The sequence below is a fragment of the Diospyros lotus genome, chromosome 7 (genome assembly GCF_014633365.1).
Source record: "Diospyros lotus cultivar Yz01 chromosome 7, ASM1463336v1, whole genome shotgun sequence".
Lineage (NCBI taxonomy): Eukaryota > Viridiplantae > Streptophyta > Magnoliopsida > Ericales > Ebenaceae > Diospyros > Diospyros lotus.
The window spans coordinates 10,770,698-10,794,049 of NC_068344.1; the positions used below are offsets into that span (position 1 = coordinate 10,770,698).

Below are 23,352 nucleotides of genomic sequence, written 5' to 3' on the forward strand. Positions count from 1 at the left end.
TCTAGCATGTGCTTGAGATGAAAGGGTTCTAGTGTAACCCAAGTGTGGACCGACTTGGTCCCCTATGTCTATGAGGGTGGCTTGGTCAGCCAAGGAAGCAGGTACTAGAACAGATCAACTTGGAGAAGCTATTTGTAACTAAAGGAGTTCAGGTCCAGGTGCATCATGAAACAATCTATGGCAACATCTTAACAAAATGAGGTAAAAGTTACTTCGATATTTCATTTTGATGTGTGTGTATTTGCATATGGTTGCCTATACCTCGTCTTGTAAGGGTTATTTTGTATCTTTTCCATTGCGTGTGTTTTGAAAAAGTTTTGAAAACCACAGTGTCTCTCTTGCATGATACACTACGCGTTGGTGCATTCATTTCAAAAATATCTTTTTGTAGTGAATTAGAAACCCATTTACATCCCTAGCTTGAAATTTAACGAGTTATCTACCATAAGAGCTTCAAATGTGGCTAATTTCACAAACCATTTGAATAACATATGAATGCTTTTGCAATAATATACAACACCATCTTGGAGTCCAAATGTTCAAAATAAAAATGCTAGTGCCAAAAACATGTGTCTCAACATGAGACCTATAGAAGGAAAAAAACTAAAAAGGTACATATAATAAATCCAAGTCATGTACCCGTGTCGGTTTGCCCATAGCAGGCTTCCAATCCAACTCCAAATCTAAATTCAAACCTGGGTCCAAATCCAGATCTAGGATCGAATCTGCAACGCTGTGTGCAATTGCAGAAAGAACTGCAATCGATAGTTGAACCCACTTCCACCAAGTATGGAGGAAGTGGGCAAATGGGAGAGAAGCATGCTCATGCATGCTGGTATATATATTAGCGGTATATATATTAGAATGGCTGCTGAAAAATTTGCTGGACAATTGAAAGAAAGAAACAATGCTCGTGTTCCAACTTGCGTAGGAGGAATGAACTCTCAAGAGTAATCTGTGTGTTACGATTTTAGGCTATGGCAAAACAAGCGATTTCCGTTGTGATTTTGTTTTTCGTTCCAATAACTCAACGTGCCTCCACCCAATTTCACTGTGTGAAATCAAATAAGTCCAGTTTCAATTTCATATCCCATTTGAATTCATATTTCCCAACAGTACCAAGAACTAGAAAGATCACAACATATTCTCCATGTTACAGGAGACTGCATTTATAACAAGATCCGGAGGTTGTTTAATAAACATAACGGTACATGCATCTTCACTCTCTCCAACCCTTTCTACTGGGTTGTAGTTTGATATAATCTTCCATTCCTAGTCATTATTCAAAGGACCCGATGATAAAGGAAACAAAGTGAGCTTCATCCAGTAGGTGTCCCTGGCATTTATAGTTAACAAAAGGGGGTATAGAGAAAAAAGATAAAAATCGGACTAAGAAGACAAGTAGAGGCCAACAGCTTTAAGAGACGAGATTAATAAGTGTAGCCCTTAACGAACATTCCCTTCTTAGCCTCCTCAGCCTCACCCTCGGCAGAGTACTTTCCAAGTTGAGCTAAGGAATTTGCTTTCGCACGCGCCAAAAGTGCCTTCTGAGCAGCTTCCACATTCTCGGGGTGTCCTTTCCAGGTCTTAAGCACGGTGTTCTGCAAAGCCCGCGCATAAGAGAACGAAACGTGCCATGGGTTAGGACTTTGATTCATCGCGTTCAGGTTCAGTGTTGCTTCCACTTCCGATTGTCCTCCTGACAAGAACTACAAAGCAAACAAGTACAATTTCTTTAGACATCAATAACAAATCTGAATAAGGAAACTAGCATGAAAAACAATATAGCATCCAGCCAGTAGTAAAGCGTGTGGTACATGGTATTTGCCATTGAAAATAAACACCACCAGTTGCTTGAGCTATAAACGCATTGTCTATATAGGAACATAGTCTATAAAATGATTAAGAACAAACTGGAGGCTAATGCTGACTTTGTTAATTGATATCAAGGTAAAAATACTTCACTGTTGGAACTATATCATTGCTAAAACAAACAGACAAGCAATTAAATGCATATTTATCAGGGAAGGTTTATGCATTAGTACCATGATTCCTGGAACTGCAGGAGGCACTCTCCTCTTAAGCATAGTGAGTGTGTATTTGGCAATGGTTTCTGGAGAGGCCTTGTCTTTGTGCTCAGCCCCTGGGGTTACCATGCTAGGCTTAAGGAGAATTCCTTCGAATATCACATTGTTCTCTGCCAAATAGTAGAAGACTTCGGACCAAACACGCTCCGCCACCTCAAGTGTCCTCTCAATAGGGTGATCCCCATCAAGAAGAATCTCAGGTTCAACAATAGGCACGAGACCATTGTCCTGCACAATAAAGCCCGGCATGAAAAAAGAAATGGCAGACAACTGATGCAGCAACAGAACATAAAAAGAAAATTGCCATTACAAGCATCCTGTATTTTGTTTCTGGGAAAAAAATAAATAAAGCGCATTTTCCCTTATTTCTGAGAAGATTCAAAGTGGTAATGAACCATGATTTCCTTTTATCCATGTGTTGTCACTTGGTTTGGTAAAAAGTGATAGCATTTTTTTTTTATATTTTTATTTAAAAGACTCATTTAGAAAATAATGAAAATGAAAATTTGCACCAAATATGCTTTATTTTGTTGCTCAAAAATTCTTGATGACAAGAGCGCCAGAAAAAGTTCTGGTTCTCAAGTTACAGGAAAATGTTGAAACAAACAAATCCCAAATAAGTCATTAGACTTGTAAGCAAAATTTAAACCTTAAAAATTAACAAAAGAATATTTAAAAATTAGTTTGAGGGAGCCAAATTCTACCAGAAAAGCTTGAGCATGAAGCAATAAAAATTTCTGATGAAACTTGAATCAGTATATAATATGACATTAACCATTAACAAGCATCAAAACTTACAAAAGACTCATTCATCTACCAAGTCAAAGCGATCTTATAACTTGTTAAAGGAATTCTTGAAGAAGAATAGGCCCCATGACTCTTTAATTGAAGTTTCAAATTACTTTTTGCCATTATCTTGAATCCATTACGAGGCAATATGATGACAACTATCACAAGCTTTAATCTCATTGGGGTTGACTATATAAATTCTATTACCTATGGTCATATCCTATTTAAGATCATTATATCTTCTGTCATGCTTAAGGGTATCAAGTTTTTTGTTTTTTTCATCTTCCTCTTCAACTTTTGCTACAAACTTCCTCCATTTCATCAACTCGTCTCATAAGTGCATCTATTGGCCTTTTTCACACCATGTCTCCTCCGTCCTGCAAATTATCTTCTGTCAAGCCTTGGATCAGAGACTTGGACAATTCCGGGAAAGTCGTAGATCAGAGAGAATTTGAAAAGAGAGAGAAAGGGAGAGAGGTAAAGAACCAAATGCTTTCATTGATAGTTCCCATCCTCTATTGCCATGTCTTTTATAGGCTATCACCCTCGGCTTATTAAGCGTAACCGACTAGGTACAATCATCATAAGTGGTAACCGCTAAGTACACATGCTACTGCTACTACTACTATAGGTCTATTACAATTATGCCCTTAGGCTCGTGCCCCTCTTTTGAAATCTTCCTTGTCCCCAAGGAAGGTAAGTAGTTGAGCAATTCGTGGGAATTGCTTCAACAGCTGGGGAAGGTATTCCCAGGTCGTATTCTCCAAGTGTAGGTGGGACCACTATACCACCATTTGGATTAGGGGTAAGGGCCCCTGATGGATTACCCTTTTGTCTATGATAGTGATGTGCCCAAAATACAAAAGAAATACTAGTACCCTTGTTTGATAAGAAAGTTAGCCACAAACAAGAAAATACTAGTTTTAATTCGCCACACTCTAAGACAGATGAAGGAAAAGTGATAAGAATCAAATAAATTCGTCACTAAACAAATGAATTGTTTAGATAAGAATTAGGATAAAAATGCTCTCTGCAATTTCTTCATAAAAATGTTCATGCCAAAACATTAGAAGATCACATTTATAAATACTTGTCTTAAAGACAAACCTAATAATTAAATATAGACAACATCATTGTCTCTTTTGACAAAAGCAGGCTAATGATGATAAAAGACACCAAAAATAGAAAAAAAAACATCATGATGCCATTTTTGACAAAGAGAATCATGATTGCCTCTTTTGACAAAAAAGGGCTAGTAATGATAAAAGACACCAAAAGCATAAAGTAGAAAAAACATCATCACGTCACTTTTGACAAATGAAATCATGATAATAAAACACAATGATACATGAAAGACAAACACCCTCAAACATAAAGGACAAATGAAGGGTGATCAGTTATGAGACTTAGGCTTGTTGAAAAGACTTGGGCCTGGCAGATAGGCTGACTGCTTGGACTTGATCATGGAGTACCCAGGTTGCATTCTAGCCCTAGACTTCTAAGCAAACAAGCAATGTGATTAATTTGGGTTTTAACTCCTTCACTTTGAATTCTAACTCTTCTAAATGGGTTGAAATCTTCCTAATAAATAACTCTAAGTTCCTTGTAAAATTGTTTAGCCCTTGAATGAGTAATTGGCCCAAGACTTGGAGTTACATGCTCCTAGACAACCCTTGCATTTGCATCTTTATCGTTCACATCAGATAGCTTGTGGCTCCACCTCTACTTATATGTCTTCATTCACTAGCGATAAGTCAGGGCTGATAGTAGCATTAGACTTCACATACTTCTTCAAGAGAGACACATGGAACACCGGATGGTTCTCCACTCCTAGAGGCAACTACAGTTTGTAGGCCACTTTGCCCACTTGTTCAATTATAAGAAAAGGCCCAAAATATTTTGGACTTAACTTGGATGGGGGTGTGGCAAAAAAAGAATGATGCAAGAACCTCTTTACCTTCAAAAAGACCTGGTCTCCTACATTGAAACTCCAATCACTCCTCTTGTGATCTGCAGTCTGTTTCATTCGGTTACTAGTTGTAGTCAATTCCTTCTTGAGTATAGTTAACATCTCCTGCCTATTTTTCAAGTACTCTCCCACGATGGTTTGTGTCTCTTGGAAGTCAGTCACTGATGGTAATGCTGAGGTCTTATATTCGAATAGAGCCTCAAAGGGGGTCTTCTTGATTGAGTTGTGGTAGCTCGCGTTATACCACCATTGTGCTAGGGATAGCCACCTTCCCCAGCTCTTGGGCCTTGAAAAACATATACACCTCAAGTAGGACTCCAAGCACTAGTTGACCCTCTCAGTCTACCCATCTATCTCCGGGTGGCATGTTGTTAACATATGTAGCCCTACCCCTAGGCTCTTGAATAGCTCCTGCCAGAAATGGCTTGTAAATACCTTGTCTCAATCTGAAACGATGGATTTAGGGATCCCATGCACCTTAGCCATTGTATCAAGGAACACCCGAGCAACTTCCTGAGTTGTGAAGGGGTGTGTGAGGCTGATGAAGTGAGCAAACTTCGTCAGCCTATCAACCACTACCAAGATCACATCCTTGCCTTTAGACTTGGACAAGCCCTCAAGAAAGTCCATAGAAATCTCTTCCTAGGTCTGCTTCAGTATAGCCACTGGCTATAACAACCCAAGGTATGCCACTTGTTCATGCTTGCACCGTTGGCAAGTCATGCAGGCTACCACAAAATCTGTCACCTCTTTTTTAAGCCCTGGCCAGAAGAACAACTGCCTTACTCTGTAGTAAGTGGCTCCGACTCCCAAATGTTCTCCCATGGGGGAGCTGTGTAGTGCCTGCAATATCATGTACTTCAATTCTCTATCATCTCCCACCACCAATCTGCCCTTAAACCTGATCAGATCATTGGAGATAGAATACCTCTGAGCATTAGTATGTCTAACTGCTAGCTGAACCTGAAGGGACTTAATCCATTCTAATCTATCATAGCTCTCAGTCACTTCTTTTACCCAATCGGGAATGTCTTCACATGCCCCTTCTTCTCTTCTCAATAGGGCATCTGCCACTATATTTTCATTGCCCTTCCTGTACTGTATCACATAATCAAGGCCCAATAATTTTGACACCCCCTTCCTTTGTAGCTGGGTATGCAATCTTTATTGTAGTAAGTACCTTAAGCTTGCATGGTTTGTCCTTATGATGAATTAAGTTCCATCCAAGTAGTGCATCCACTTATCAATGGCTATGATCATGGCTAGCAATTCTTTCTCATACACACTCATTCCCCGATGCTTAGCAACCAATGCTTGACTGATATAGGCCAAGGGCCTCCCTCCCTATATCAACACTACTCCTACCCCACTGTCACATGCATTCGTTCCAATTGAAGGGCTTAGAAAAGTCAAGTAGGGCTAGAACCGAGGCTTGTGTCATTGCCCTCTTAAGTGTAATGAAGGCAAACTCACCTTGGGGATTCCATTTGAAGTTGTCCTTGAGTAATTCAATCAAGGGCTTACTGATTACCCCATAGTGTTGTATAAACCTCCTATAATACCTAGTTAGCCCTAAGAATCCCCTCAACTCCCGGATAGATGAAGGCCTAGGCCATTCCAACATGACTGCAATTTTCTTTAGGTCTGTACTAACTCATTGACCCAAGATAATATGCCCTAGATAGTCCACCTCACTCTTTGCAAAGGAACACTTTGAAAGTTTCACATATAACTGGTTGGTTTTCAAGATTTCAAAGGTGGTTTTAAGGTGGGTTAGGTGTTATTGGAGGTTGGGGTTGTAGAACAAAATGTCATCGAAAAAAACCAATATGAATTTCCTTAGGTAAGGGGCAAATAAGTGGTTCATCAAGGCCTAGAAAGTGGTTGGGTCATTGGTGAGCCCTAAGGGCATCACCCTGAACTTGTAGAGGCCCTAGTGGGTTCTAAAAGTCGTTTTCGATATGTCTGCACAATTTGTCTTAATTTGATGATACCCTACACATAGGTCAAGTTTAGTGAAGATGGCAGCCCCTTTCAATTCTTCTAGTAGGCAATCAAGGGAATGGAGAATTTGTTTTTCACAATGAGGTCAATAAGTTGTCTCTAGTCTGCAAAAGCGCCAGGTGTCGCCCTTCTTTTTGACAAAAGTACGGGAGATGCGAAGGGGCTCTAGCTAGGCTAAATTATTGAAGCACTGAGCATGCTTTTTACTTGTCTTTTTAATTTCAGCCTTTTGGAAAGGTGGGTAACAGTAGGCTTTGAAGTTGATTGGCTCTAAATTGGGTTTCAAGGGAATGGAATGGTTAAAAAGCAGTTTGGGGGAAGGATTTGTGGTTCAACAAACAAGTCTTTCAATTCTAAGAGTAACGGATTGTTGTGTACTTAGGGTACCTAGGATTGGATTGGAAATTGGAAGAATGAAGGGAAAATTTAGAAGAAGAATAGGGAGAATCAGAAGCATAGAAAGTGAGGGAGAGAAAGAGAATTTGGAGGGAAATCAAACTTCATTTATCAATCAAAAACATAATTTTTCATCCTCAGTTGTAGCTTATATATAGCCTAATAGCCTCCCACATGCACCCATGTACAATACGACAAATAGCCTAACGGTCTATAGCTAAGGACAAATCCCTATAACTAAAAATACAAAAGAAAATTACAATTATTGTATAATGCATGAAACTCCTATTATATTTACTAATTTATCGTTGAGAATCCTTGGAGTCACAATAATTTATCCCTCCTTGAGAGAGTTCTTGTCCCCAAGAACTTGTAGCAATTGGGCAACTGCTCTTATCCAATACCAGCTTTCCCCATATGTTTTATTCCTCTTCTTCTTTGTTCTTAGGTTTCCAAGATCAATTCCAAACATAATTTGGCCCGGAACTTCAATAAAAGCAACCTGATTGAATTCAAACCCACTAAAACCGCCTCCCACAATAGCTGTCCAATCAAAATTGGTCTCCACTTTAAGAACATAATCAGCCATCGGTTCATCCCTCAATGCAATAGACAGCAACTTGGATTTGCCAGTGGGAGTAGAAACCAGCACAGCAACGAAAGTTTTGTTCCTTTCGGCAAAATCTTTGGCTTCTTCCACTATATCCCTTAGCTTTCCTCCAGCTAGTGTTGGCTTCACCTTCTCGTTGCCTATTTTAACCCAAGTCAAACACAGCTCAGCCTTCTTCAAAGCCAAAATCTCATCGAAAGAATGCCTTTTCTCAACCTCCAGCTTCTTCCTTAATGCCAGTCCAAGTTCATCAGCCTTAGGATCAGTTTCCGTTGTCCAGGTCCTAATCTGATTGTTTCTCAGCTCCAACCTATTTTCTAATCAGCTTATCTAATGGATCCATGTTTTGTTCCAAATCTGATTGTTTCTCAAATTTCGATAAGTCCAAAATCTGAGGAAAGGCTCCAACACCATCATCCACACCGATGGATGGTCCTTCAATCAGATTTGCCTGATCCCATGTTGTTCCATCAGCATCTCTATCTCTCTGTTTCTTCTTCAATGCTTCCAACGTTAATTCATGGAGCCTGGCACTATCAGCAGCATGATTGAGAGTTCTGGGCTGAAGCACCGTCACCATTGGCCTAATCTCTTCTTTCAATCTAATTATGAAGCTTGAAACGAAATAGGCATTTGTCAAATAGGGGCTATGATTGAGCATCAAGGCTATCAGCTCTTCAAACCTCAATTAGTACTCCATCACTAACCCTACCTGTCTAATTTTGTTGAACTCTTCTACCACATTAGACAAGCCCCAATCTCTGAACCTCTCCTTAGGTTGCCCCATTTTAAGGGACTACTCTTGGTTAGAACTTTCACGATAATCATCTAAAAGATTTCTTTTTTATTTATCGAAGAATTCAACGGAAAAGCTGACGTTATACCTCTTAGTCAACATCCATGCAAGCTCCTGCAACTACTCTCATAGTACACAACCGCATTCCACGCACGATTCATGTATCACTTTTCTTGTTTCCTTGTCCAATTGGATGGACTCGTTATCAAATTTCTTTTCCCCTATCTCATGATTTTGGCCAAAATTCTCATGATTTTTGCCTCCGACTAAAAACACAACCTTCTTCTGCTGCAATTGAGACCCCATTTGTTTCATGTGTACACTGCTCCCCATGGTTGACATCTCACGAACAGGACATCCCATTGAAAATGAAGCACTCTTCTGCAGCAATTGAGACTCCCATTGTCTCATGCATGCACTGCTCCCCATGGTCAGTTTCTCCCGAACATGACACTTCGAAGACCAAGGGGTAGAGGTTCTATTCTATACATACCGTTCTTCTTTGAACAAGTTAACTAAAATTCAAAGCCGAAATTAACCTTTGTTTCCCTTGACTCATAGCCTAGAATTCGATTGGAATCACCTCCTGTGGAATTCTCTTCACTGATTCACTACTATTAGTCATTGGACTTCCTAATCACTGAAATTAATTGCCCTGGCCTTCAACTCGGATTTGTCGAAGTTCACTGGGATCTACTTTGCACTTCCACTTCACAAGATTACCAGATTTCACAACTGAGAGTCACAAAATTCAGCTCCAGAACTTGCTATACGAGTCCTCGAAAGCATTGACGAAGCCTATTGGCCCAATTGCCTTCAAATTTCCAAGCCTCTATTTCAGCCAACACTCCCCTCCTCTTGCATTGGAATTAATTCCGAGATTCAACGGAAACCACCTAGTTGCTTCTCTGTCTCGAATGCCAAACTTCACTGAAATAGTCAGAATTGCACGCTGGAATCACCTGGGCTGCTCGCCTCCCTTGATCAACTATAAGGATGTCAAGATGCGCAGCCAAGAATTAACCTCCTGCCTTCTTGAATCGCAATTGTAGCAACCAAAGTCCCTCTTTTCTGTCGCAGCTAAGGAATTTTGCACAATTTGAACCAAAAGCCCAGATTACTCCTGTGACTGAATCGATCTCTACTTCCCTTAAATCGAATTGAAACCACAAACGAGGCTCAACGAATCTGCTACTAGAACTAGAATTTCCGAAATCTGATAGCAACTACGATGGGTTTAAGAAGTCGCCCAAATTCGCTTCTCACCATCTAGTTTGTAATCGCCGACTGGTCAAAGCAGCAACACTAGCAACGCACCTAATTGAATTCGCGCTCGCCTCACCCAAAATTGCTCATCACCGTCTAGGTCAGACTTGCTTGCTCGCCTCACCCAATCACCATCTATCAAGGTCAGAATCGCCTCCGCTCTGATTTGCTAGAACTGCATAAGACCAGCAACTCGTTGATGTTCAACCATCACGCAGAAACTTGCTTCCTGTCGTCGACTTCCTAATTTGCATCAATCGTTGAAGGCCGCTTGAGTTCCCGTAGAAAAACGATCGGCTCACCTTCGATCACCAATCACGAATCGAGAGTTGTTTTGCTCTCTCGATTATGACCCGTCCTTAGATTCCTCAGAATTTGATCGAAATTGTTGCTAGCACTCACCTATCAAGAGTCGAGAACCATTGGTTTAGACCATTGCTAGAATTCTGTCATTCAAACCATATTGCTACGAGTTCATTGGAATCAAAGCCGAGAATCGTTGGCTCCAATACCAATTGTTGTGTACCTAGGGTTTAACCTAGGATTGGATTGAAAATTGGAAGAATGAAGGGGGAAATTTAGAAGAAAAATAGGGAGAATCAGAAGAACAAAAAGTGAGGGAGAGAGAGATCGAGAGAGAGAGAGAGAATTTGGAGAAGGGAAATCAAACTTCATTTATCAATCAAAAACATAATTTTTCATCCTCAGTTGTGACTTATATATGGCCTAACAACCTCCCACATGCACCCATGTTTAATATAACAAATAGCCTAACTGCCTATAGCTAAGGACAAGACCCTATAACAGAAAATACAAAAGGAAATCAATAAGTAGGTTACCTTTGTAAAGAGCTTAGCGACTGGAGGGCCCTCCGGTTCTCCCTCATCCACCTCCATAACTCGAATGGAGAACATATGAGATATCTACGCCTTCCCTTTGGATAGTAGCCTTTGCAGCCTTTTGCCAATAATCACCTTACACTCCCTTACATCTAAACTACCACTCAGTGTCAACTTCTTCCCTCCCAGATCCAGCGTGACTTCCAATTTGTTGAAATCAAAGGTTAAAGGACTTACTGTCCTCATCCAGTCCACCCCTAGGACTATATCACAGCCTCCCAGCTCTAAAATTCTCTAGTCTATAGAGAATTCCTCCCCTTGCATCAGCCATTTGAACCCCACACCCTTATAGTGGCTATACATCTTGCATCCATTAGCTGCTGTTATTGAGAGGGGAGTAGTAGCCGTGAGCTTGCACCCTAATTCAGTGGCAGTTGCTTCACTGAGGAAGCTGTGGGTGTTGCCTCAATCAACACCATGATCTTTCTTGTAACACCCCAAGTTTAGAAGTCCTAAACCTAGATGTGTTAACGTTCATTTCACTTTAAATGCAAAAATAAAATAAATTCGTTTTCAGCTTATCTCTTTTTACTTCCTATATTTACCATACATATATATATTTTTTTATTTTTTTATAAAATTCTATAAAAATTTTGGCAAAATCTCCCCTGTAAATTTTGACTTAGCCAACCTGTAAAGGGACACCGCATCCTCAACAATAGAAATATTAACCGACTAAGTAAATAACTGAGTCCCAATGGAAGATTTGAGTCCAATTAAACCAAAACTATCTTATTCGAAATTTCAAAATTAAACAATTAAAGAAATGGGTAAATAAATGAATAACGAACAAGTGTCTCAAACCATAAATCCAAAATTAAAATCCTATGCCATGGGTTATTGGGTGAGTCTGCCTCCAAGCGATCTGCTCAATTCATTTAGCTCTCATCACCTAAAACGTGGGGAAAATAAAAGGGTGAGCTAAAGCTTAGCAAGTAGACTCCATGCACATGATGCATACTTGTGATATGCAAAGTTTGAATAAATTTCAAAAAAATATATCTCTATCTATTTTAACTTCTCATTACTATTGTGAGCTCACAGGGTGTATCATCTAGCCAATCAAAATGTAGTGGGCAATTCTTATTTAGAACCAGGTTCATTCCACCAGTAGTACCGCAAAGCGGTTAAAATTTTCTTTCCACTTTCAACTTTCACATTCACATTATTTCATCAGTCGAGTGCGCTGGTCCCCCACGCCCCATTTCCCACTCACATTATTCATGGCATGGACATTCACCCATTTTCTTTAAAACTTGAGTTACATATCTTTGAAGAAAAATTTGTACCTTTACACATCTTTCATTTGAAAACATTTAACTTTCTCAAATCAATGCCCTATGCATGCTCATTGATGCAATGGCATGAGATATATACATGCTTAATCATTTTTTATTGTATATAAGGAAATGACACAAAGTAACGAAAAGATTTAGCATTAAATATCTGCAAGCCAACCACAAAGCACAATTTTTCCACATTAACCGTTCAACATGGGGTGAAAATTAGAGAGTTTACTTACCTAAAGTCTTTAAAGTTCACTTCTTAGATTTGCAAGAGGAAGAGTCTTAATTGCCCACGATGCCAATGTGCCAAAAAAATCCTAGTTCATTATCATTCATTTCAAAATTTTCAATAATCCTTACCTTCTAAACATGACTCCAGTTCACTACTATATTTTCTTAAGTTAATTTATTATAATACTACATGTATAAATAGCATTAAATGAAAAAATATAAAGAAAACATTTACAATAGAAACCTACTAATGAAACACTATTCATTTACGAATTCAAACTATTAGCCCTTACAAAGACAAGCATAAATTGAAATTCTTAGCACAAAATCACGTGAATCCAATTTAGTAGGCTAAATAATTCATAGAGCTACATTCTCAATTAAATTCACATCAAGATTCAGATTACAGGACCCTCAAAATATTTTCCAAATTCACAAACAGATTTTTTTTTCTCTAACAGCACGTAATAAAATATTTCAAAAATCATTTTGAAATAAGAAACGATGTCGTAAAATTATAAAATTTACATAAGATGTATTAAACTCTTATAAGTTCATTTAAAAATGAGCTCATGACAGCAACATTTGGGGTTCCAAAACATGTTTCTATCCTCCAAAACACTATTCTCGTATAAATATGCCCATATATACGAAAAATGTCATAAAAACTTCTACGAGCCTCCAAATGATGTCATTCCAAGTCCATATGATAGACAACTCACAGGGGGTCACTTTCTAATTTGAATCTCCCCAAAATTCAACATATACAATTTTTGACGAATTTTTAAAATAGGAGCAGGAAAGCTATCGAATCTAGACAGCATTTGTTATTTCATTAAATCTATCAAAATTGCATGCCTATAATACCCAATTGATATAAAATTGAACCAATCATATGTATTCAGCCACATCTATATATATATATATATATATTGTATATAAAATACACATCTTATTAAAGGCAAATTTGGGAAAAATTAAATAAAAGGGAAGTTACCTTCTTCTTCTTCTTCTTCTTCTTCTTGGGAGAGGTGATGTGTGTGTTGAGAGAAGAAAGAAGTGAGATGTGTGAGGGAGAGAGAGTGAAGCTAGGTTTGGGAAGGGGAAAAAGGTGTATTAGGGTTTCTTTTTTATTATTATTATTAAGTTTTGAGTTGGATGAGCTTCATTTGGGTTTTTTGGATTTTTTTTTTCACTTATTGGGCCAAGAATGAGTCTCTTATAAATTAAACCCAACATTAAATTAATTTGTGTTCTAAATCCTACTAAGTGCTATTAAAAATTTTCAATTCAAATAAATATATTTAGCCACTTGAATTGAATTTGATAAAAAAATAATACAGTTGAAAATTTTTAAACTAATAATAATAACACATTGAACTGCATAATAACAAATTACGATTTTTTTTCCCTAATTGGCACATTGAGCGTGACAGCGTCTAATTACTTCCACTGCATAACAAGGCTCAATAATTAGCAGTAATAATTATAATTTAATAATTTATTATGGCATAAGCAGTAAAATTATGCAAAATTTATAAATGTACGTAAAATAACACTCGGTGTTACAACTCCTTACCCCCTAAAAATAAATTTCGTCCTCGAAATTAGAACTTACAAAAAAGGTGTGGATACTTGGCACGCATCTCATCCTCGTGCTCCCAAGTGGCCTCTTCTACCGCATGATTTCTCCATAGGACCTTGACTAACGTTATCTTCTTCCTCCTTAGTTCCTTGTCGGCCTTCTCTAAGATTTTGATCGATGATTCCTCGTATGTTAAATCTTCATGAAGATTCAGCGACTCATAACTGAGAATGTGAGAGGTGTTTGGGATATAATTTCTCAGCATGGAGACATGGAATACATTGTGTACCCCTGATAATGCTGGTGGCAGTGCAACCCGATAAGCCAAGTCACCAACCCTTTCTAATATTTCAAAGGGTCCAACGAAGCGTGGGCTTAACTTTCCTTTCTTTCCAAATCTCATAACTCCTTTCATTAGTGCCACTTTCAAAAAGACCATATCACCTGTAGCAAATTCCAATGGCTTCCTTCTATTATCAGCATAGCTCTTCTGTCTACTCTGCGTTATTTTCATCCGTTGGCGAATTTTCTCAACAATCTCGACAGTCTGCTGTACTATCTCTGGGCCCAACAATTTTCTTTCTCCAACCTCATCCCAGTGAACTGGCGATCTACATTTTCTTCCGTACAATGCCTCATAAGGTGCCATACCGATCGCTACTTGGTAGCTATTATTGTAAGAAAACTCAACCAATGGGAGGAATTCGTCCCAAGTACCCCGAAAATCAATTATACAAGCTCTCAACATATCCTCAAAGGTTTGAATTGTTCTCTCTGACTACCCATTTGTCTGTGGATGAAAGGCTATGCTAAACCTCAATTGTGTACCCATGGCCTTATGTAGGCTTTTCCAAAATGTGGAGGTAAATTTCGGGTCGCGATCAGATACAATGGATAACGAAACTCCGTGAAATTTGACAATTTTTGCCACGTACAACTCTACATACTTTTCCATATTATAAGTAATCTTTACTGGCAAGAAGTGTGCTGACTTAGTAAGACAATCTACAATCACTCAGATAGAATTATAACCCTTTTTTGTATTAGGTAAGCCAACAACAAAGTCCATGCCTACTGGTTCCCATTTCCACTCTGGAATCATAAAGGGCTGTAACAAGCAGAGTTGTAACACCAAGTGTCATTTTACATGCATTTATAAATTTTGCGTAATTTTACTACTTATGTCATAATAAATGATTAAATTATAATTATTACTGCTAATTATTGAGCCTTGCTATGCAGTGGAAGGAATTAGACGCTATCAAGCTCAATGTGTTAATTAGGAAAAAAAAAATCGTAATTTGTTATTATGCAGTTCAATGTGTTATTATTATTAATTTAAAAATTTTCAAGTGTATTAATTTTTTTATCAAATTCAGTTCAAGTGGCTAAATACATTTATTTGAATTGAAAATTTTTAATAGCACTTAGTAGGATCTAGAACACAAATTAATTTAATGTTGGGTTTAATTTATAAGAGACTCATTCTTGGCCCAATAAGTGAGAAAAAAAACCCAAAAAGCCCAAATAAAGCCCACCCAACTCAAAACCTAATATATATAAAGAAAAAAAAACCCTAATACACCTTTTTCCCTCTCCCAAACCTCACACCTCTCTCTCTCTCTCCCTCACACATCTCACTTCTCTCTTCTCTCAACACACGCATCACCTCTCCCAAGAAGAAGAAGAAGGTAACTTCCCTTTTATTTGATTTTCCCCAAATCAGCCTTTAATAAGATGTGTTTTTTATATACAATATATATACATAGATGTGGTTGAATACATATGACGGGTTCAATTTTATATCAATTGGGTATTATAGACATGCAATTTTGATAGATTTAATGGAATAACAAATGTTGTCCAGATTCGACAGCTTTCCTGCTCCTATTTTAAAAATTCGTCAAAAATTGTATATATTGAATTTTGGGAAGATTCAAATTGGAAAATGACCCCCTGTGAGTTGTCTATCATATGGACTTAGAATGACATCATTCGAAGGGAAGTTTTTATGACATTTTTTGTATACATGGGTAGATTTATACGAGAACAGTGTTTTGGAGGATAGAAAAATGTTTTGGAACCCTAAATGTTGTTGTCATGAGCTCATTTTTAAATATGATGAACTTATAAGAGTTTAATACATCCTGTGTAAATTTTATAATTTTACATCATTTCCTATTTCAAAATAACTTTTAAAATATTTTACTGCGTGCTGCCAAAGAAAAAAAAAATATGTTTGTGGATTTGGAAAATATTTTGAGAGTCATGTAATCTGAATCTTGATGTGAATTTAATTGAGAATGTAGCTCTCTGAGTTATTTAGCCCACTAAATTAGATTCACATGATTTTACGCTAAGAATTTCAATTTATGCTTGTCTTCGCAAGGGCCAAAAGTTTGAATTTGTAAATGAGTAGTGTTTCACTAGTAGGTCCCTATTGTAAATGATTTCTTTATATTTTTGCATTTAATGTTATTTATACATGTATTATAATAAATTAACTTAAGAAAATATAGTAGTGAACTGGAGTCATGTTTAGAAGATAAGGATTATTGAAATTTTTGAAATGAATGATAATGAACTAGGATTTTTTTTTTGGCACATTGACGTCGTGGGCAACTAAGACTCCTCCACTTGCAAATCCAAGAAGTAAACTTTAAAGACTTCAGGTAAGTAAACTCTCTCTAATTTTCACCCCATGTTGAACAGTTAATGTAGAAAAATTGTGCTTTGTGGTTCGCTTGTAGATATTTAATGCTAAATCTTTTCATTACTCTATGTCATTTCCTTACATACAATAAAAAATGAGTAAGCATGTATATATCTCACGCCATTGCATCAATGAGCACGCATAGGCATTGATTTGAGAAAGTTAAATGTTTTCAAATGAAAGATGTGTAAAGGTACAAATTTTCCTTCAAAGATATGTAACTCAAGTTTTAAAGGAAATTGGTGAATGTCTATGCCATGAATAATGTGAGTGGGAAATGGGGCATGGGGGACCAGTGCACTCGACTAATGAAGTAATGTGAATGTGAAAGTTGAAAGTGGAAAGAAATTTTTAACTGCTTTGCGATACTACTGGTGGAATGAACTTGGTTCCAAATAAGAATTGCCCATTGCATTCTGATTGGCTAAATGATACACCCTATGAGCTCACAATAGTAATTAAATGTTTTGAGAAGTTAAAGTAGATAGAGATATATTTTTTTGAAATTTATTCAAACTTTGCATGTCACAAGCATGCATCATGTGCATGGAGTTTACTTGCTGAGCTTCAGCTCACCCCTTTATTTTCCCCACGTTTTAGGTGATGAGAGCTAAATGAATTAAGCAAATCGGTTGGAGGCAGACTCACCCAATAACCCATGGCATAGGATTTTAATTTTGGACTTATGGTTTGAGACACTTGTTCATTATTCATTTATTTACCCATTCCTTTAATTGTTTAATTTTGAAATTTCGAATAAGATAGTTTTGGTTTAGTTAGACTCAAATCTTCCATTGGGACTCAGTTATTTACTTAGTTGGTTAATATTTCTATTGTTGAGGATGCGATGTCCCACTACAGGTTGGATAAGTCAAATTTACAAGGGAAACTCTACCGAAATTTCTGTAGAATTTTATAAAAAAAATAAATATATATATATATGTATGGTAAATATAGGAAGTAAAAAGAGATAAACTGAAAACGAATTTATTTTATTTCCGCATTTAAAGTGAAATGAACGTTAACACATCTAAATTTAGGACTTCTAAACTTGGGGTGTTACATTTCTCCTCCCCACTTGGCCTTCTATTTTAATGATCTTACTCGCGAGTCCCCCCTTAAGTGCATGGAATGGAATTTCTCCCCCTTCATCAATGGGATCATCTTTAAGGGTCTCCTCCACACCCTCCCCACTATCCTCTTCCTCCTCCTAGGCTATCTTCTCTTCATCTCCTTCCATGTTCAATAGTTGCCTTTAGCATTGATGGCCGGGGATAACGGTCCCCATATTTATAACACAACCCCATTTGCTTCCTCTGCTGCTCAATAATGGGGTTTCTGATGGTCAAGGTCTGCTGATTTCCCCTTGGCAAGCCTGAAGTCAATGCTACTCCTACGTCCATAGTGTTTCCATTAGTAGGCAAACTAATTAGGGGAACCGTTCGAGAGGGGACGGGGACCTTATTTCTCTTGTAAATAGCTTCCAACGTTAATTCTTGTAGTCGAGCCTTCTCTGCTGCCTGCCTAACAGTGGTTGGCATTATCATCTTAACCATTGATCTCAACTCGTCCTTGAGTCCACTAAGGAAGCTGGACACAAAATATTGCTCAGTGAGTGTTGGCTAAGCATTCCACATTAAGGCTCCTAACTCCTCAAACTTTTCTAGATACTCTATGACAATCCCCTCCTATTTGAGTTTATTTAACTCTTTTATTACATCCGTCATGTTCTTCTTTCCAAATCTCTTACACATTTCCTCTGCAAAGTCAATCCACCTTACCCCAATCACTTTGGATCTTGACCATCCTTAGAACCAAGAATCAGCCGTATTATTGAGATATGTTGTAGCCAAGGTAATTCGTTGTGGCTTAGCCACATTGTAGTATTGAAAGAAACGGTCACATCGTCGGATCCACCACCTTGGCCTAGATTCATCAAACAACAGTATCTCCAACTTTGGCATCGGTGTGTGGTTATCGGATTGAGGATTAAGATCCCTTACCTGAATGTTTGGCCCCATTCCTTGCACTTCCTCCGACTCTGTTCCCCTTGGAGGTCTCGAAAGTATGCCAAATCCAGCTAAATTCATATTAGCTCCAGATTGAGGAAGGAATTCCAAAGGCAAGCAGAATTGTGGTAGAGACAACAACATGTTGAACACGTTATTGATCCTTTGTCCAAACTAATCCATCACATCTTTGTCTCTCCAATTCCCACTACATATCCTCACGGGATGCCGCCAATTCCTCCCGCATTCCATCTTTGATTTCAGCTACATCTTCCTTGCTTAGAGTTAATAGTTTCATGTGCCTGTGTCATTCCAAACTCCAGCACTTCCATCCTAGACTCTAATTGCATGAGTCTCGTTTCTTCCACTATCGTTTGCTCACAATCCACCTCGCTTCCAATCACAGAGACGCTGCCGAGGATCACCGGCTTTGATACTAAAATGTCAAGCCTCAAATCAAAGGCTTGGACAATTCTGGGAAAGTAGTAGATCAAAGAGAATTTGGAGAGAGAATTTGAAAAGAGAGAGAGGGAAAGAATTGAATGCTTTCATTGATAGTTCCCATCCTCTGTTACAATGCCTTTTATAGGCTATCACCCTCGTCTTATTAGGCGTAACCGATTAGGTACAATCATCATAAGTGGTAATCGCTAAGTACACATGCTACTGCTATTGTAGGTCTATTACAATTATGCCCTTAGGCTCGTGACATAGTCATCACCTCGACTTTATTACATATAATTTCGTTTCTTACGTTGTCATTTCTTGTATAGTCGCACATCTGCCATTACATTCTCATCTAATCTATACTCCCATTTTGCCCATTTTGGTACTTGACCACTCAACATTCCAACTCACACAAACAAAATGGCATTATAGCTGTCCAATAGTACTTCCATTTCAGTTTTAAGGGGATTTTACAATTGCAAAATGTTGTTCCGACTTCTTCACTTTTACCAATTATGTCTTGATTTATGAGCAACATTCTCTGTAATCTCTCATTTTTTTGAACAATGGAATCAAGATATTGAAATTGATCTTTTCTTGGTATAACTTGATAATATACAAATTTGACTATGGCACATATTTGCCTTTTATTTGTTGAAATTAATTTAGTTGGGCCGCTGAAGTGTGCACCCCTGCTGCACTCTATTGCAAAAATGACCAACAAGCTCTCTTCTTTTTGTTTGATTCTTAACACATGGAGTGACCTAAGTTTGTGTCTTTTTGTTTATAAAGAAAAGAATGAACCCAGTTAGAAACATTAAGAAAGGAAATCTTGCCCCTATCATTACTCTAGTAGACATGGATTGCCAGCTCAAAAAGAGAGGGAGAAAAAAGTGATACAAGTACAGACAAACCTGAGAAATGGCTGCATAACGTGCAAGACCCCAAGCAGCTTCTTTCACTGCCAAAGCTGAAGGACCGCAAGGAATGCTGATGATTGTTCGCCTGTGAATTCATGCAGTCGTAATTAAACATAACATGATGTTTCCTTGACCAGGGCCATATACCACACTTTCATTTCACCCAGAAATTTTCAGTAAGCACTAGAAGGAGAAAATATGAAAAAACATAGCTTACCATTTTGCAAAACGAGCACCTTGCTTGTAGTATTCAGCAGATCTAGAAGCCAATCCATCTAATCCCTGGCACCACGATTCATTGTTGGATCCTGGAAGGGGAACCAGACCCTGAAAACAGGTGTTGGACAACAGAGAATTAAATAAATGACGATGATGTAAAGAAAGAATTAGTTTTTAACTTATAAAAGAATAACATTTAGCAGATAAGTGAACGTGAAAAATTATGCCTTGTCAACTTTGATGCCAGGTACAATATTCTCATCACCCAAACAATCCACAAACTTCTTCCCGTCTGTTGTTGACTGGTAAAGTGTCTCCTCGAAAAGAATTGCACCAGAAATATATTCACCTAGGCCAGGAGTAGTCAGCAAAAGCTGTCTATAAGCTTGTCGATTGGCTTCCGTATTGTCGAGGCCAATAGATGCTAATCTCTTCCCACAGGTGGCATTTGATTCATCGATAGCAAGAATGCCATGACCAGGAGATGCAATAGATTTCTACACCCAGAACAAGAAAAACAATCACAAATAAGCACCATTCTCAATTCCTTTTTCCAATAAGTTCACATTGCATTTCATGCCTTAGACTACACAAAAAATTAACAGTTACATTTTTAGCATACTAAGCGTCTAAGAAAGTTAAACATAACTGTAACATGGAAAAAGACCCTTCAAACACGATCCCTGATGATGTTTATATACTTTTAACGTGCATAAAGGCTAAAAACACATCCATGGACTTTGCCCGTTTAACCAATTGTGCCCCCGAACTTAAGGGGGGTCCTATTGTGCCCCTCAAGTTTCAATTTGGGACCTATTAGACACCTCTAGTTTCAATTTTGGACCCATCATGCACCTCATTGTTCAGTTAGCACCACACATGAAATCAAATGTGGTTGCAGAAGGTGAGAAATGAAATAGGTCTCTCCAACTGCCAATTATGCCCTCACACACGTTCTTAATTTCCAATCTACCAATCTCCTTCATCTCACTGCATTCACTGTCACCGCCTCTATGTGTGTGCGGATATATATATAACATATATATATTATATTAATATATTTTTTAATAATTGTGTATACTTTATCAACGATAAAATAATTATGTATAATTTATTAACATATATATATTATATTAATATAAATAAAATTTTGTCCAGTGTATGTCACCGATTTTGGGATTTGAGTGGTGTAATAGGTCCCAAAATGAAACTTGAGGGGCACAATAGGTCCCCCTCCAAGTTCAGGGGCACAAATAGTTAAACGGGTAAAGTTCAGGGTCATGGATGTATTTTTAGCCATGCATAAACGTATCAATGTAAGCAACAACATATCCATTCTGCTTCCATTTTTATGCAATAAAAAGTCAGCTAATTCCATGCATCATACTAAATAACACTTGGCAGCTTTGACTGAAGAAAGACAAAAACAAAAAATTGTTCCTTGGATCCAACAGGAGTGAACAAAAGCCCACATAATGCAAAATACCCTCTTCAACTATAGTAGTTTTTTTTTCAATTTTATTTATCTATAACACGATAATAATTATTATTATTATTATGAGAAATGTGCTTTCTAGGAGGTCTTGCATATTTTTTGCTAAGACGTTGAGTGAAATTATTTAAATACTCTTCGCTATATATATGTTTTATGTGTTTGTGTAATATATATGTAATGGGGGCATTTAAATATAATAATAATTATTATTATGATTAGACCTTCTTTCCCCTAAACAGTGCAAAAGTAAACCCCCTCAGCCCTAAAAGTAAATAAAGAGTACACAGACAGCATTCCAACATATAGCTAACAAGAGTGAAGAAGATGAGCAGCCGCGGGTATTAGTTGAGGAGAGAGAACTGACGGCGGTTTTGACGAGCTCGTCGGTGTAGGATCCGGCTCGGACGACGACGGAGGCACCGCGGCTGGAGAGGCGAAGGGACGATCCAGCAGGTCGTTGATTGAGGGACTGTTGTCCGCCACCGCCGATCCACTGCGAGGACGCTAGCTTCACCAAGCTCGAAGAACACGCCATGGGCAGAAAACGACAGCGAATCGATCGATCGGCACGGCGCCGGCTCTCTCTCTCTCTCTCTCTCTCTCTCCTGGTTAGGTTATACTAAGCCAAAGAAGTCGCATCGCATGCCGAGACAATATTATTGATTTTCTCGAAGAGTCCGCCTGGGTTGGATCGCGGTCTACGGTTGGTGTAAACGTTGGACCAATAATTTGTGAATGGAAATGTACGATTAAGTTTTATAAATAATTTGCTCTTGCCGTATAAGCTAAGTGATAAATAAATAATATATTAAAATTAATATTAATAAATGACAAAAGACTGTATAAAGATGATAATTATAAATTTTATAAATAATTTTTATAAATTAACATAATATATATAAATTTATAATATTTTTATTTAAAATTATTATTATCAAAATATAATAATTAATATTTATTTATTATAAAAAAATTCAACAAATAATTGACAAGACCTGATAAAAAACAAGATCTTATATGAATAAACCACAACAATTAACATTTGTTGAATAAATCACAAGTTAGGTCTCATTAGAGCTGGCATGGCCTGCTCCACACTAGCCCTATTCTTTTTTCACTTGTTTCTTTCTTTTTTTAATTCTTCCTCTCTATTTATTTTTACAAATAAATTTTAAAAATTACAAATTTCATTTTATTCTTCCCACTTTTAATATTCCAATCTCATAAATTTTCATTTTCAAAAATTTTGAATTATCACAAATTTATAGCTCTTTCAAAGAGTAACAGTGAAGTTTTGAAAAAAGTTAGAAATAATTAAAACATAATGTCGACGTTCAGAATCAGTCGACCGTGATTCGTAGGCCCGCAATGAGAGAATAAGCTCAAACGCAAAGAAGAAAAACAAAGTAGAAGCAAAGATAAATGGTACACAGGAAAATTTTATGTGGTTCGGCCAGAATGATACCTACTCCACGACTGTTCTATGTGTATTCTGGCAGAGTAACAGTATATAATTCTTGTTGTTCTCTCTCTTACAATGGTATTTTGACCCCTATTTATAGTGAGGGGTGTTTACAATTACGTAAAAAATAAAGGTGGAAGAATGACATCATGGAGACAAGATGTCTTTA

At 37.6% G+C, this 23,352-nt stretch overlaps 1 protein-coding gene across 1 annotated transcript; it reads right to left on the reverse strand.

The window, feature by feature from the left end:
- Positions 1-1,132: 1,132 nt before the first annotated feature.
- Positions 1,133-22,432, reverse strand: LOC127806298 (fructose-bisphosphate aldolase 1, chloroplastic-like). Its single transcript, XM_052343502.1, has 6 exons — positions 22,086-22,432; positions 20,454-20,723; positions 20,225-20,334; positions 20,002-20,092; positions 2,046-2,315; positions 1,133-1,709 (listed from the first exon to the last, which is right to left on the reverse strand). The coding sequence occupies exons 1-6, from the start codon at positions 22,254-22,256 to the stop codon at positions 1,431-1,433; spliced, it is 1,191 nt and encodes a 396-aa protein (XP_052199462.1). The 5' UTR covers positions 22,257-22,432; the 3' UTR covers positions 1,133-1,430.
- Between the last annotated feature and the right edge of the window lie 920 nt (positions 22,433-23,352).

Coding starts and splice junctions, on each gene's coding strand:
- LOC127806298 (XM_052343502.1), bottom strand. CDS start 22,256: ATGGCGTGTTCTTCGAGCTTGGTGAAGCTAGCGTCCTCGCAGTGGATC. Junction 20,724..22,085: donor ACGAGCTCGTCAAAACCGCC/GTCAGTTCTCTC, acceptor TTCTGGGTGTAG/AAATCTATTGCATCTCCTGG. Junction 1,710..2,045: donor CTGCAGTTCCAGGAATCATG/GTACTAATGCAT, acceptor TTTGCTTTGTAG/TTCTTGTCAGGAGGACAATC.